Source organism: Myotis davidii, unplaced genomic scaffold (assembly GCF_000327345.1).
Source record: "Myotis davidii unplaced genomic scaffold, ASM32734v1 scaffold143, whole genome shotgun sequence".
NCBI lineage: Eukaryota > Metazoa > Chordata > Mammalia > Chiroptera > Vespertilionidae > Myotis > Myotis davidii.
This window is the reverse complement of record NW_006294876.1, coordinates 7673179-7690485: the sequence shown is the minus strand read 5'-3', so window position 1 is coordinate 7690485 and position 17307 is coordinate 7673179. Positions and strand designations below refer to the sequence as shown.

Below are 17307 nucleotides of genomic sequence, written 5' to 3'. Positions count from 1 at the left end.
GAAGTTTCAGTTGGCAGGATGAATGAGCTTTAGTTATCTGCTATACACATTCAGCAATAATGTAGCAGAACTCCAAAATTTAAGAAGGTAGATTACATGTGTTTTTATAACAATGAAATTTCTAAAAAGGAAATTATGTATATTTTAAAAATTTTAATTGATTTGAGGGAGGGAGGGGGAGAAGGGGAGAGAGAGAGAGAGAGAGAGAGAAGAGAGAGAGACAGAGAGAGAGAGAGAGAGAGAGAGAGAGACATCTCCTTGCCACTCCACTTATTTACACATTCATTGGTTGATTCTTGTTTGTGCCCTGACCAAGTATCAAACTGCAACCTTGACATACTGGGATGATGCTATGATCAACTGAGCTAGCTGGCCAGGGCTGATAATATTTTCAAAATACATTAAGTGAAAATGCAAGAACTTGAAGAAGAAGTTGAAATTTGTGAATTCAAGTAGCTTTACAATTTTGAGGACCCAAAACACAAGTTTATTCTTGTGTTATTATTATTTTGTATTTTTCCATACAAACAACTGTAAACCTACTTTTGTCCCACCCTGTATATTGTGGATAGCTAGTGCACACTAATATGCCCGTTTCAAAGAATTTAAGTTATATCAGGGTGATGTTATTGGGACATTAATTAATGTTCTAAATTGCTGCATTATAGGTTATTAAATATATTTATAATATGTGTAAAAAACAAAGTCAAAATGATAAATTTTATGTTATGTATATTTTACCACCAAAAAAAGGAAAAACTAATGGGCATAAGATTTCATGACCCTGACACCTGCTAACACAGCAGTGAACTCCTTGTACAGTGAATTCCTGGTTCAGTTGTTAGATCTGTACCTCCTTTTACATATTTCACATACTATAGATATAGTAATATTATATTTTGATGTCAGAGGATCATGAGGTGATTTTTTTTTTGTCACATCACAGGAAATTCCTGGGACTAAGGGATTAAGACATTCTGCCACTTGTTCAAAATGAGGTTAATTCCCTTACTTTTTATAAAACTAAAAATTATAAAATGTTATTTTCTTTTCCAAAGTAAATGGCAGAGTAAGGGTCAGTGTGCTGTGAGAATAGTGATTATGAGCAGCTATCTTCAGCTTTACTGAACCACACAGTGCTTCCCATTAGAAGCATTATCATATCACAGAGCTCTTTTTCAAGGGAACAAAGCTAGATTTCTTATGTAATTCTTACAATCAATTTATGTAAGAGTCTTAATAAGTATGAGATTAGCAAGTGCAGAAAGGAAGAACATAGCCTATTAATAAGCTATATTCCCATATAACCTTATGCCTTTGAAGATAAATTAATATTTTTCTGAAAAATCAGAGAGAAATTCTCTGAATTCACAGAATCCAATCTATTCTGTAAGAATTTCAGGTAAGTTTATAAAGGAAACAGTGGATCCTAGGGTTCCTCTCCTGCAACATTGTGAAATACCACAGCCAACATTATCACTCAAATGTCCTGGTAATTTTTTACAAGTTATTATGCAGTAATACATTTTGTATGTTTAATGCCACCACTTCTTATAAACCATTGCAACTCTTTGTACTAATTTTTCTGAAAAAAGGAAACATTATTATTTTAAAACATGAACACATAATTTTAAAATCTACAAATAGGTTTAAAATCCATGAGGAACTGATAAAAGTATTAAATTTTATCCATTTAAAATAATGAGGTATTCTCAAGATCAATCCATGTTGTCACAAATGACAATATTTCATCTTTTCTGATGGCTCAGTAGTATTCCATTGTATATATGCACCACATTTTCTTTATCCAATCCAAATTTTTGAGGAACATCCATAAGTTTTCCATAGTGGCTGTACCAATGTACATTCCCACCAGCAGTGACAGACGGTTCCTTTTCCTCCACAACCTCTCTAACACTTGTTATTACTTATCTTGATGGATCTTGAGAATATCATGCTAAGCAAAATAAGTCAGTCAGAAAAATTCAAGAACCATATGATTTCAATTATATGTGGGATATAAAACTGAAAGCAACAAATGAACAAAAACAGACAAGAAAAACTCATTGACACAGACAACTGTATGATGATTGCCAGAGGGAAAGGGCGCAAGGGGGTACAAGTGAGAGGTAGTGAAGGGTAAATGGGGTCAAATATTTGGTGACGGAAGGAGAGTTGACACTGGGTAGTGGGCACACAATGCAATATAAAGATGATATAAAATTGTATACCTGACCTATATAATTTTATTAACCAATGTCACTCCAATAAAGTTAATTAAAATATTTAAAACAGCAATGGGTTATATCAAGATAATGTCAAAAATGATTCATTTTGATATCCTATATAATAAAGAGGTAATATGCAAATTGACCATCACTCCAACACACAAGATGGCCACCCCCCTGTGGTCAAAGATGGCTGCCCACATATGGACACAAGATGGCTACCACAAGATGGCCTTCAAGGGAGGGCAGTTGTGGATGATCAGGTCAGCAGGGAGGGCAGTTGGGAGGGACCAAGCCTGCAAGGGAAGGCAGTTGGGGGTGACCAGGTTGGCAGAGGAGGGCAACTGGGGGGGACCAGGCCAGCAGGGGAGGGCAGTTGGGGGCAACCAGGCTGGCAGGGGAGGGCAGTTAGGGGCAATTGGGCTGGCAGTGGAGGACAGTTAGGGGCGATCAGTCCATCAGTGGAGGACAGTTGGGGGTGACCAGGCCTGCAGGGGAGGACAGTTAGGGGTGATCGGGCCGGCATGGGAGAGCAGTGTGGAGCAATTGGGTCGGCAGGGGAGCAGTTAGGTGTCGATCAGGCTGGCAGGGGAATGGTTAGGGGGTGATCAGGCTGGCAGGCAGAAGTGGTTAGTGGCAATCAGGTAGGCAGGCAGGTGAGTGGTTGGGAGCCAGCAGTCCTGGATTGTGAGAGGGATGTCCGACTTCCCGGAATCGGGCCCACATGGGCAGTCAGATATCCCTCGAGGGGTCCCAGATTGGAGAGGGTGCAGGCTGGGCTGAGGGACACATACCGGGCCTCTAGTTAACATATAAAAAAATAAAATACCAACCAAAGAAGTATTTCCATATACTTCTGCTCCAGAAAAAAATTGAATTTATAGAACATTTGCTAGCAAAACCCATGAAATTGACTTATTTATTCACATTCTAAAATAGTGAAATGCTCTGCATCTGAGATAAAATTTATAATTCATTTATGCCAGTTTCTCCAACTACTAAAATTAGAAAAGTAACGCCTTTAAAAGTTTGTTGGGAGATTTTAGTGATAAATGCCAAACAGCTGCATTACACCTCATGTTTACTGTTAGATCTCTAGGCAGCACTAGAGTTTTGAAAGGATGTTCACAGTGACAGGTACATTTGCTTTCAGACAAATGCAAGGCTTGTGTATCCATCTGATTGACAAATGTAATAAAATATTAATAACTTCCTCAGACATCTCAATTATGTCTATATCAAATAGAGCCAAAGAAAAACTTTGGGAACTTTATAAAATCTGTAGGGTGCTATTTTATTCTGTAATTAAGAATCATAAAAGTTGATTTTCTAATGTGTATATTCAGTATTTATAAAGCCAACGAGCACCTAAACTGCACTGACAAAAAAAATTTTTAAGTGAAAAGTTATTTATATTTGAAAGCAATGCCCATTTGCAATCTAGTTCACTAATACAAGAGCTCAACTAATGAGCGATGCAGTTAATCTGCTCATTCATTGTTTGACTTGAGTATCATCTTGTTCAGAGAATATTGTTTCTACAAATGCTACAATCTTGAAATAGTAAATTTGGGAGGTTGGAAGAAAAATGCAGAGGCCAAGCTGCAAATTACTTCTGAACATGGTATCCTCTTTAGCTACCTGTGCATCTCTCTAAAGCACAGAGCTGGAAAATAAAAATGGTGCTTTGTCTCTCTGCCACTCTGCTAGTTAGACCTGTGAAGGTGGAATATAATTCAATCTCTCTGTTTCTCAGGTCTCCTATCTCAAAAATGTGAATTAATTTAGAGTAAAATCATAAAAAGGATATTTACACAGAAAAATCTTTCTTCTTTCCCTTGCTGGAAACTTCAACACAATTTAGTCAGCAGCTTTTACGCTATGAAAATATTCATGTTAATGTTAGCCTTATTTTTATGGTAATTGGCCATTTAAAATGCAGATGTGTTCTTACAGATCTGCTCTAATACTGGTGAGTGCCACGGACACTCATTTTCAGAATGCTATTTTCTTTGTAAGAGACTTGTGTGGATTCAGCTTCTGATTATTCATATAATGAATAAAACACGAAAATGGGATACTATTCTACCACAGTTTATAAATTTGGAGCATTATTTTTTTTAAAAAAATATGTTTTTATTGATTTTAGAGAGAGTGAGGAAGCTAAAGGGATAGAGAGATAGAAACATCAATGAGAAACACTGATCAGTTGCCTCCTACACGCCCCCTAACTGGGAATTGAGCCTACAACATGGTAATGTACCCTGACCAGAAATAGAACCAGTGAGCACCTTAAAACATTTTTTTAAATGGATTTCAGAGAAGAAGTGAGAGAGAGATAGAAACATCCATGATGAGGGAGATCATTGATTGGCTGCCTCCTGCATGCCCCACACTGGGGATCGAGCCTGCAACCGGGGCATATGCCCTGACAGGGAATCAAACACTAACCATCTAGTTCATAGGTCAATCACCTACTGAGCCACACCAGCCAGGCTGGAGCATTCTTCTAGGCTTTTCATTTTCCTAATAGAAGGGTTCTCACTATGATTGTCTACAGAATACTTTATTAATTTTTAGAAGTTTGGAATATAGTCACCTGAATCATTTATGAAAATAAGAGCAAAATTATTTGTAAACTTAATTTCCTAAATTTTGTGATTTCTCCAACATACAACTTCCTGGAGCTCGCATGACTAGGAGGCTATGATATTACTGCCAACAAGCTGGGAAGCGTGAATCATCCAATCAGAGAAGAGTGTTCCAGAAAAGAAAATTTCCAGATAATTAAGGCTTTTTACTCTTTCACCCTTTGAAAGCATTTAAATATATTTCAAAATAACCATTTCTTATATCACTTGTAAATTTTCCTGATATTTTAAGCAATGTTCACAACATTTTTAAAGGTGTCTTTCAGTGTTTGCCAGGATTTCTGTGTTTGTTTTGAAGTACTAAAATAGTTGGATGAAAAATATGGAGGAATTCAACACCAATGTAATTTAAAAACAATAAGTTTAGGTAAGCTGGAAACAGAATGGAACAATTATCATCTTCCATTTGAGCCCCATGAATGCTCACTGGCCTGCAGGAAGCCTGAGCTGTGCATCCTCTCTGGGCACCGTGATTGTGTGCTTCGGGGCCTTCTCGGCTCTTACAGCACCCACTACCCGCAGTTCTCCTGTCCGTAGGGCCCGCTCAGCTTGACAATCTGCCAGCCAGATGACATCAAAACAGAAGGAACTCTCGTTGAATTAAAAATACATTTTATAAATTGTTCAAAATTCAGTGGGGCCCAGACGCCAGATAGGAGTCCTCCAACCACAGCCTGAGCTAAACCCTCTGAAGGCCGGCTGTGCGGATGAGGCGTGTTGCTACGCTGCTAGACTGCCTTGTGCTACATGGCAGGCTTCCTGGTTGCTGAACGTGGTTTTTGTATTTTCCTGTGCCTGCTCTTGCTTGCAGATGCTGTTTCTCATTATGCAACGGCTTTTAGCAGCTCTGCTTCTGCTTCTAACATGTTTCTTTTCCACTAAATTTGAAGGTGAATCTTAATTCAGGATTCAGAAAGATATTATCACTAGCAATCGGGGCTCCAGGTAAGAGAGATAGTTCTGTCAATAACTAAAAATAATTCAGTGTTCTCATGATCAGCCCATTACTGGGAAATGGAAAAAAAATTACAACATTAAAATGAAATCAGTATTTTATGTTCTCATTGGGGAAAAAGTTAAAATAATCTATTTGCCTCATTTAATACACATCTTGGGTCTTCCCTTAATACAACTATGATACTGAAGTTAAAGATCACTTTTCATTAAATATGTTAATGCTGTTTTAATAATAGCTTCTCCTCAATTTCTTAAATAACATTCAAAATTTAGTTCATTAACTTTAATAACTTGGTGAAGTAGGAGGACAGTGAGAAGTCTTTTAAAATGAGTATACTAATCTAGCGTAGTTTCACTTGGCAAAGCTTAAATGGTGAATGGAGAATATAATCATCGATCTCATATTACCATCTGAATAAACGTTTGTTTCCTTTAAGTAAAATATTAGTATAGTCAAAATAAAAAGTTGAAAATATGTTGTGTCAGTGAAAGACAAAAAAACCACATATGATTTCACTTATATGTGGAATCTGAAAAACAAAACAAACAAATGAACAAAATTTAAATAGATTCATAGATATCGAGAACAGACTGATGGTTGCCAGAGGGGAAGGGATTGGTGGACTGGGTGAAAAGGTTAAGGGATTGAGAAGTACAGACTGGTAATTACACAATAGTCATGGGAATGTAAGGTATAGCAGACCAAATATAGTCAATAATATTGTGTAAACTATGTATGATGCCACTTGGGTAATAGAAATATCAGGAAAAATAAAAAAAATCAAAAATGGTTGATACTTGCTTCAGCTGTAGTATATCAAATTGTATTTCAAGTCACACTATCAACATCCTTAGTTAAAAATTCATGATTTACCTCATTTCATACATTCTGGAGAAGGAAAAAGAAGTCTGACTTCACTAATGACTATTTAAAGACTCTTTGTTACCCTGGTAGCTAAGGCACAGCACGTAAGAGACATTCTCAATAATGCACTCCAAGTTTACTAACAGAGAGTTTAATGGAAGACATACATTCTCCCTCCGTTTTATTTTTCCATCACCTCTTGCTCTATATATTTGCCCACTCTCTAACATCTATCTTCGTATAGAGTCAGGCCTCATAATTCAAAGCCCCAAGGGCTCTCCATTCTTACCAAACCATGCACTGATTCTTGTCAGATTAGTGGATCCCTGTCTGACCAGCTTCTGCTCTGTGAATGTGCTTAGCAGTATGTTTATGTCTTATGACACAAAGGACATCAATACAGTACAGCAAACCCACTTGAAAGAGAACTGCAGGGAGTAGGTTCAAATGAAAATTCAAACATTTCTAAAAAATTAAATCTATATATTAATCAATAAATAAAATAGTGGGAAATGCAATGCACCATTACAAGAATCTGTTAGATGTGCAATACATGATTAAGTGTAAACTATAAAGTACCAAATGAAGGGTTGGCGAGGGTGAATCTTTAGCGCTTTTCACACACCGGAAACCATGAACACCTACAATAAAAATGCAGGGAATTTCAACATATAACAGAGAACATGGGTACAGAAAGTATCACTTCATAAAAAGGGATACTGTATCGCCCAGTGGGATATATTAAACTATAAAGGCAGAAAATCAGTGGTTTAAGATACTTACAATTAGCAAAATTATATTTTTCTCCTGAGTTAAATTAACATCTTCAAACTCCCTCTCTTTACTTGTGACTCTCTCTATAACAGTACTTACTTAATATAAAAACAAGTTCCTAGCTGAGAATGTAAACTCTCATCATTCTGCCAGGAGCCTAATTTGTTAGCAACTCAAGTGGCCACATGATGCTAACTCCAGGGCTACCGCACCACTGTTTCCCTAGGAGAGAACCCCACAGACAGCCCCTGTCCTAGGATCTTCCTGGCCAGAGAACGTTTGGTGGCACTAGCTGGCTCTCTGAGTGGGATAAATTCAGCTCCCAGGAAGAAAAAGGATATGGTATAGCGCAATCGGAAATCTTTCCAACTAATTAAGGAGCCATGTGGGAGTTGTGCTGGCGGCATTCTCATTTGTAAAGGAAGGAAAGACGCTTTTGCGAATAATAAAGAAAAGCAAGGGAAACAGTTTGCTGAATGCACGTGGATTTAGAGCTGAGTCTTCCCCCTAACAATGTCGCCCATGAAAATGAGGTATCAAGCTCTTTTTCATTTAAGCTCCGGGTCGATATGATTTTCAAAGGTCAAGATCAATATACATCAAAGCCCCTTTGTCCTCTGAAGACAAATACTATCAGAGCCTCCAAATCAATAAGCCAAATTAGCAGCTCAACTAGCTAAATTTCTTGATATAATGAGGAAAGGTTGCAAAAGAGGTGGTGACTGTTGCTTCTGTCTTTTTAACTGAATAATAGGATTATTTATAAACCATTGTGACCATCACTCCAGATGTTTCCTCTTTGCTTTGCCATTACTCTGGTCAAATATATTTTTTAAAATTAAAGACTCAGTTACATGAGGGCAGCAACCTGCTCCCCCATCCACCTTTTTGAGACAGTGGATCCATCATGGCCTAAAGACACACACGCTCCTGATCAACCCAGCAACTAAGAAATCTCTTCACCCCGATGAAAGACACTTAGATAATAATACACCTCTTACTTACAGGGAAATCAAGGCCAGAATTCCAGACGGGAAAGCATATTGAAAATTTAGTTTCTAAAGTGATGTGCTTATGTCAAACACATGTATACCTACACCTGCCATCAATTGCTGTAAAACCTGAGGCAACATGTTTACAATATCTCTATATATAAAAGCCTAAGCGACTGGCCAACCCACCCATTGGCCAACTGGCCAACTGGCCAGTAGCTCTGATGCACAATGACCACCAGGGGGCAGATACTCAATGCAGGGGCTGCCGAAATGCAGTCACTTGGCAGCAGTGGTTCTTGGGTGACACACCAAGAACTAGAGATGAGGGAGCCCGATTCCAGGGTACGTCACCTGAGAACCACCCTCTCGCAATTTGGGACCCCGCAGGGGATGTTGGAGAGCCAGTTTCTGCCCAATCCCTGCAGTCCAGGGCAAGGGACCCCACCAGTGCACGAATCTGTGCACTGGGCCTCTAGTGTTTACATATGCCTCAATAAAATACATAATATATATTTTAAAAGATGCTGTCATGTATACTCGTGACAGCATTCGGAAAAACACAAATTATGACCCCCTTCTTCTCATTTATGCTAGAATAAAGGCTGGACACCTGTAATCACTCTTATTCCTCAGGGCCCCATGAAGTACTATTGCATCCTCAGCATTACTATACTGAGGTTGCCATGTATGGGGCTGAAATTCACATCAGCAGAGACACAGATCTGGCCGCCATGATGCTTATTCTCCCTTGGACAGATAGAATACACACAACCAACAGATTACTATGGGTTGGAATAACCAGGGAAGACGTCACAGCCTTCCAGAGAGAAGGACAGAACAGAAACACACAAAAACATCATCTCTTCGATGTGACCTTTTCTCCTTTCTCCTTTTGATTGAAGTTGGCCCATTCAGCACCTGACTCACCTGCCTCCTTCTCCCTTGCACATTCACTCCCTTAATCATGAAGCCCTCAGGACAATGAGGTTCTGATCCGCATCAGACAGTCACAGGAACAAAGCCCAGGGTCTGCTGATCCCAGACACAGTTTCAGTCAAACTAGAGACAATATCTAGGCCTCAGTTGTTTCAGCTCCAGGCCCAGAAAATTGAGGAAACCAGATGAAGCAACAACAGGCTGGTGTCAGGACCAGGTGTAATGACCAATGACCCCCTCTTGCAGCGCCAACCAATCAGTAGAAACCATGACCCTAACTCCCTTAGTCACCATGACTGATGCCCCCCGCCCCCCAATATAATCCATCCCCTGGAAGCTGTCTGGGAGCCAGGTCTTTGAGCATTAGCTCACCTGTGTCTTTAGTGTGGGCCACTTCCTCAACTAATAAACTCTTCTTTGCTGCAAACTTTTGTTCTTATCTGATTGGGCTTTGATGTGTGTAAGGAAAATAGACCTTTTTAGTCCAGTAACAAAATCTATGTAAACAGTGAAGGGGGTACAAGCACGGAAGGGGTTAGGAAGAAAGGAGGGTCAGGTCAGAAGCATTTGGTTTGTTGAGAGAACAATAACTGTAATTGTCTGGCTAGAAAATAGAGAGTTTAAAAGTTGATCTGGGACCACTCCATGTCCACCCAAATTCTTCCTGAAGGTCTTATTACGGGGGAAACAAGTATACTAGCCATAATCACTTTATCTGCAATGGCCTGAAGTGTGCTTTATTGCGAACAGGACTGGAGTGGATTGAAAAGGAGAGCAGGGCTTGGTGCCAGCCGTGTCTCTGGTTATACCATTAGCTTTTACACATTTGCAAGATTAGACTGATTTTAAAAAATTATTTCTACAGAATAAGAAATGCACGCGATAGTCCTGATTATAGTCCTTCATTTACCAGGAAAGACCAAGGATTGATGGTTTACCAATTTCAACCTCTGAGTGAACTCTGGAGCCAGAATTAGGTGAGCTGAACACCAGCGCATTCTGAATGGCTACTATAAAAGGTATTCATTGGAGCTTGCTTCTTTTACATAAAAATAATGTTGCTAATGAATACATCGCAGTGAAAATAATATCAATATTAATTGATTAGGAATTCATGGCAAATGGTTCTGATAACTACAAAATAAGAGGTTCCTCAAAAAGTTAAACTTAGAATAATGATAGAACCCAGAAATTCCACTCCCAGTGTGCTTGCCCTCTATTAAGCACTTGTAAGATGAAGAGGTAAAAAGTTAAACAGAGTCAAATATGTGCTGATGGAAGAAGATTTGACTTTGGGTGTTGGGTACACAATGATGTGTCATAGAATTATACACCTGAATCCCATATAATCCTATTAACCCACAGCACCCCAATACATTTAATTAAAAACCAAAACTTGATGATTTAAATTATGGCAAACATCATAATAGCTTTCTTTGTGAATGTCTATGATTACATCATTGAATGAATTAGGTTTTCAAGTTATAACTGGTTCATATAGTTGATCTAAACACATAGAAATGGTGAGTCCACTTAATATGCAATATAATGGCAATAAATGCCATCCTGGGATTTGGAGACTCATTTGTATTTGAGAAAATAGTTGTAATGTTGTGGACAAAAAAGGAGGTAGGAAAAGAGCATTTTTATGAAAAACAATATCAACCAGAAGGGAAAAAGAAAGAGCTTAATAGAAACATATACTGTGTTGTAGTCTTAAATCCCCATAAATTTAGCCCCAATTCCTTTAAGGTACAATTTTTAGTCAAAGTCACAGTTGAATTCATTCTCTTGTCCATCACTATGGGCTTTGTTCTTTACAACTTAATTGGAGGCTTTGTATTAAAATGAACCTCAAAGCAATTCTGATGGTTCATTTTTTCATTTCTTTAGTAATAAAATACCCCTTGCTTTTATAACAGTGGGTGGCCATGCAATTTCCTTCAAGAGAAATAAAGTACCTAGGTTCCCTTTCTCCCATGGTGTGAGTACAGTGTTAAAAACTTTCACAAATGAAACTGAAACGACCTCTGGCTATTTTGTAAGGAATTAGAAGTCTAAGCCATGATCTCTCACCAAAGTAGTGTTCTAGAACTATTGGAACTGTTACTGTCACAAATGCTCTTTGGCAAGGTGTATACTATATGTTCTCAGGTTCAACAGAGCCCCTACAGAGTAAATTATTCCTTCAGGGATGAAATATTCTTATTTATCTTTCAGAGCATTACTTATGTTTAGTCAGGAATGTAAGAGCTCTCTGAGGTTCCAAGGTCTAGCCTCACCAAAGTTGTTCAGCACGTGAAAAAAAAATCCTAGAATAAATAATTGCATATATCTACTTTTACTCTCTCTTTTGGGCAATTTCGAACGGCAAACATTTTAATTAACACATGGTGTATATGAATGCATGGTAGCAGCTGTTAATATGCATGATTAAGACTGAGTGTGTGATGACTTATCTAGACACAAGGGCAACATATGTTGCGCTAAGCATACGGATTATAATATGAATTATGATGCTAACACACAGAGCACAGAGGGACACAGGCAATGGACGCCTGTCCCCATTTAATCAGCTACCATTTTCTTACATACACCAGAGAAGGCTTTCTATTATTTTAACTGAGGAACATGAACCTTGATAATACCTTAAATCAGCTTCAGACTTTTTAAAAAATATATATTTTATTGATTTTTTTACAGAGAGGAAGGGAGAGGGATAGAGAGTTAGAAACATTGATGAGAGAGAAACATCAGCTGCCTCCTGCACACCCCTCACTGGGGATATGCCCGCAACCAAGGTACATGCCCTTGACCTGAATAGAACCTGGGACTCTTTAGTTCCTAGGCCGGCACTCTATCCACTGAGCCAAACCAGTTAGGGCAGCTTCAGACATCTTGAAACATGTAACTATTTTTCTTGTGAGTGCAAATTCAGAGTATTTTTTTTTTAAAAAATTATCATTCAAGAGAGAAATTGGAAACGAAAGCTATCAGGACCATCTTGACGAAACCTCAAAATATCGAAACAGATTGTGTTTTCCTGCTTTAAACATTTTATCTCATTACACGTTTAATAGAGGAGATGGTGTAGTTATCTTGAACGCGATTAGTTACATTTACAACATAGCTGGTTGGAGATATTAGAGAGAAAACACATTACCTTCTCTTGGTACTGCCGTCTGGAGGAGTCCAGAGACTGGATTAAAGCCGTGGCGTGGCCCACAAACATGGCGTAGCAGGTGGCCCCCACGATCATGCTCAGCATGGTGATCCACAGGTCCGACATGCTGACCGGGGCCTGCGCGCCGTACCCGATGCACAGCATGTGGCTCATGGCCTTGAAGAGCGCATAGGAATACTGCTTCCCCCAAGAGTCATTCTGGAACAGAGGAGAAAGAGAACATGGACTGAGCCAGCCGGGGAGCAGAATCAACCGTGAGCATGGCCTTACACAGGAGTATTCCAGGCACTGAGCGTGGAGACACCTGGGAACGCAGCATTTGCACAGGAGGCTCTCCTCATGGCTCACAGACTTGATGGTTTTCCAAGCCTGCCAGGCACTATGAACTAGACCAGCGGTTCTCAACCTCGGCTGCACATTAGAATCACCTGGGAAGCTTTTTAAAATCCTGATGTCTGGGCCTCATCCTCCGGAAATTCTGTTCTTTGTGATGGGCTGAGGCCACAACATTAGTAACAAAGAAACAGAATTTCTGGAGGATGAGGCCCAGAAATCAGGATTTTAAAAAGATTCCCAGGTGATTCTAATGGGCAGCCAAGGTGGAGAACCACTGAACTAGACCATAGTCCACTGTTAAAATATACCTTCCTATTCAGTTTTAGGTTTGTTGTTTTTAAAACTAAAATCACTTTTGGGACAATGGTGTGGGCATCACATAAAAATGCCAAAGATGAATGCTGATGAGCTCATTTCAAAGTTTCCGGAAAATCTGGCCTTTCTGAAATCCTTAATCTTATATTTCTTATATTTGTGAAGTCCTTAATCTTATATTTCTTATATTTGTGAAGTCCTTAATCTTACATTTCTTAAATAAAAAACATAAGCATTTTGAAATACAGGTCTGATAAATGGAAAGATTTCCCTAAAAATGTCAGGGTTGATGATAAATCTCATTGGCTTTTTAAAAAATACTAAAATAGATTAAAATAAGCAAATAACATCTTGGCAAATCTCTGGGGGAAAAATATGACTTCTTATATTAGTTATTAGATGCAGTTTATGATGTCATTTCAAAAGTTTAATCCAAGCTCAACTCTCCAAAAATAAGCTGTTCAATATACCTTACCTACCCTTTGATAAAATTATTATTTTTTGTTTAATTTGCATCAAATTCCCTAGGCCCGGAATTACATAATTTACGAAGCCCACTATAAACTGAAAGTTTGGACGTTTTAGTTCAGAACTCAGAAAAAAAACACAAAAAAAGCAAAAAACATTGTTAAAGATAAAATACATAAATATTTTTCCTTTAAAATATATTATTACAAATCTTAACAGGGTAATAGTGACTGATTAGTAGCAACATAAAGGTACATCATTTAAAAAATATTGTGGTATGATTATATATCATACAATAAATAATAATACAGTATTATTGTAATATCTTGATTGATCACACACTTTTTCTGGTTTATTTTCTGCAAAGTCACTTCCTAGGTATCAAAATTCATTTAATTGATAATTTCATTTTTAATGATAAAACTGAAAGTGGCATCAGTTTCTTTTGGCTAATAAGATCACAAATAATTCTTGATGCTTTTTTTTAATTTCAAGAAAGATCTTTTTGTTGATGAAATTTTTCTGGAGTTATTAAGAGTATTCTGTAGGCTGCAATAACATTGGGATAAATTTCTAATAAATTATTTATAAACATAAATATTAGTATGCTGGAGCTTATTCTCATAGAAGAATTTATCTACAAAGATAAAACACTCATACAAGTCAGTTTCATGTATGTGTAAATGTGATTTTTAAAAAATGAATCTTTGTATGTTATAGTTTAAAATGATAATTATAAAAAATAATAAAGATGTACCCTTCACCAGTTTTCCCCAATGGTTACATCTATAATATAATGTCACAGTCAGGAAATTAACATGGATACAGTCCAGTGATCTCATCCACATTTTAATAATTTACATGTACCCATTTGTGTGTGTATTTAGTGTTATGCAATTTTATTGTCTGTGTAGGTCTGTGTATTAATCAACACAGTCAAGATACAGAACAAATGCATCCCTTCTACTGCCTTTATACTGAATTTGATGTAAATGTCTCAATGGTATTTTAATATTTTCTCTAACATTTTTGGTAACTGGTTGAGGTCATACAGGAAACCAAAAGTAGCTTTATGATTTGTATACAACCCAAAATTCCTGTTTACGTATTATTTTCCCTTATTTTCAATTACAAGAAAGAGTTTAATTTAAAAAATTATCTTCCTTGTTAATAATTAGCTCATTTACAGCTTCACATGAAAATAGTGTTATGTTCCATCAAATGTGATGATCTTTGAATTTAATCTGTATTTCTAGGCTGGTGGATATTTACTTTGCAATGTCGCAGATGTTTTCAAAACTGGGCATTGTAAGCAACAAAGAATTCTAATAACTCTCTCAAATGCTTTCTTGCAATGTCCATGTGTATTCTCTATTTGGTAATAATTTATTGGCAGAGTGTATTTCTAGCACTCCGCAGACACAGCCTTGGAACTTGGGCAGAACATTTAATATTTGTGTAGAGACTGCAGGAATAGGCTCCTGGGAGTGACAGGCAGCTGGCCTCTCGCCGTGGGTTCTCTCCCAGTCTGCCTCGGGGGAGCTCCCCCTATCTCCTTGGCGGCCACTACTGCTGCTGCAGCTGCGATTGCCACTGCTAGCCTGGTGAGCTCTGCTTTGGTGGCTCTGGGGACACACAGCATCCCAGACTGCTGAGGCATGCCTGTGTCAGCCTGGTGCCTGGCCAACTGCTGGCTTTATACTGCCTCCTGTGCCTGCAGGCCTGGCCCTGTGTGTGCCCAGCTGCCCCCTGCAGCCTCTGTTCATCACGTCCATGCCCCACTGTCCCAGGGGACTGCACTTACAAAACATAAAATAAAAAATAAAACAATTAAGAATTTCAAGATAGCAGCAGCAGAGCATTAAACCAAACACAGGGTCCTGCTGACAATGTCCTTGAGCAACTACAAGGTCACACCCTACCCACACGCCCAGGAAGCCATTCCTGCCTCAGTCAATAACTCTTGCATGATCAGAGATGTTTAAAGTTATTTTTTAAAATATTAAATATATGTGGGTATTTTGTTCATATTGTAACGGGGTTTTCCAAAATCAAATTTATAGAATATAAAAATTGAACATGACTTTGGGTGTGATGGGCACACAGTGCAATCTACAGATCATGTATTGGTTAAGCTTATTAACCAATGTCACTCCAATACATTGAATAAAATAAATAATGCTGACTTGTCTAATGTGTAGCATGCGTTCATCACCAAGTGTGCCCTCGTGTTAACAGATCTCCGAGCTCATGCTTCTCATCCTTCCATGTATCTTTCTTTACCCTCTGGAGGGTTCCAAAAAAGCTTGTCAATTAGAAACCCAATAAACAAACTGCTAAGTAACAAAAATGTCTTGGTGGCCATTTGGAAACAACCAAGTTGTCCTTTGATAGATGACTGGATAAAGAAGATGTGGTACATACATACAGTGGAATACTACTCAGCTATAAGGAAAGATGAAATTCTGCCATTTGCGACAACATGGATAGATCTTGAGAATATCATGCTCAGCGAAATAAGTCAGAAAATATTAACAACCATATGGTTTTACTCATATGTGGGATATAAAACTGAAAGCAACAAATGAACAAACAATAAAGCAAACAAACAAAAACTTGTGGACACTAACAATAGTATGGTGGTTACCGGAGGGAAGGGAAGGGGAGAATAGTAAGAGATAAAGGGGAAGAACTCTATGGTGATGGAAGAAGATTTCATTTTGGGGGGTGGGCACATAATGCAATGTTCAGATGATGTACCATAGAATTATACACCTGAAACCTATATAATCTTGCTAACCAGTGTCACTCCAATAAATTTAATTTAAATAATTGAACATTATAAGGTTTAAAAGCCCAACCTTATAAACTTTGGACTTGCATGTAGATGCTGACAAAAATAAGAGATCCCATTTGGTTGAAAGAGTTAAGTTTCATAAAGTGAAATTGACTGTTATTTACTTCTAAAATGAAGTCATCTAATCTATCTATCTATCTATCTATCTATCTATCTATCTATCCACCCATCTACTTATCTGTCCACTTATTTACCTGAAGAGTTTCTCATAAATCAGCCAGTCTAAATTATAGAGAAGATATGTAAGAGAATAAGGAATACAACAGGAAACAGAGTGGAGGCCAGAGTCAGAGGGGTAAGAATATTTTCCAACACGATACAGGAAGCCGCTGAAAGTTTTTCAGCAGGGAACGCTATCAACTGAACGTACTGCAGGAAGATTGATCTGGAAGAATTGTTGAGCAGTGGCTCTCCACCGAGGATAACTTTGTGGAGACAAGGTTACCGTGGTTATCAGTCTGCATGCGGAAGATTCCGTGGTTTGAACCCAGGTGCTCTGGCTCTAAAGACTATGCTACTAACCACTACATGATATGGCTCTTGGTTTTATAAATCTACCATACTGATAATTTCAAGAAAAATATTAAGGCTGAGAAATTAACTGCTCAGCCAAATCTCACATTTAAACTCTTATTTAATACTAGGGGTTGGGGGGCCTGAGCCCCATATAAACTTGCCCGCTGTCTCACAGCTCCCAGGTGATGGGTTCACATTTGAACCCAGGTCTGCCTGCCTTCGAGG

General features: G+C 38.2%; 1 protein-coding gene across 1 annotated transcript in view; it reads right to left on the bottom strand.

Moving 5' to 3' along the window:
* The window catches only part of HCN1 (hyperpolarization activated cyclic nucleotide gated potassium channel 1), a gene marked incomplete at its 3' end in the record, with an annotated part of 290284 nt that overhangs the window by 63225 nt on the left and 209752 nt on the right, over window positions 1–17307 (bottom strand). Inside the window, exon 4 of the mRNA XM_006769486.1 lies at window positions 12570–12788. Within this exon, the coding sequence (XP_006769549.1) occupies window positions 12570–12788 (219 nt within the window). The remainder of the gene's footprint in view (window positions 1–12569; window positions 12789–17307) is intronic.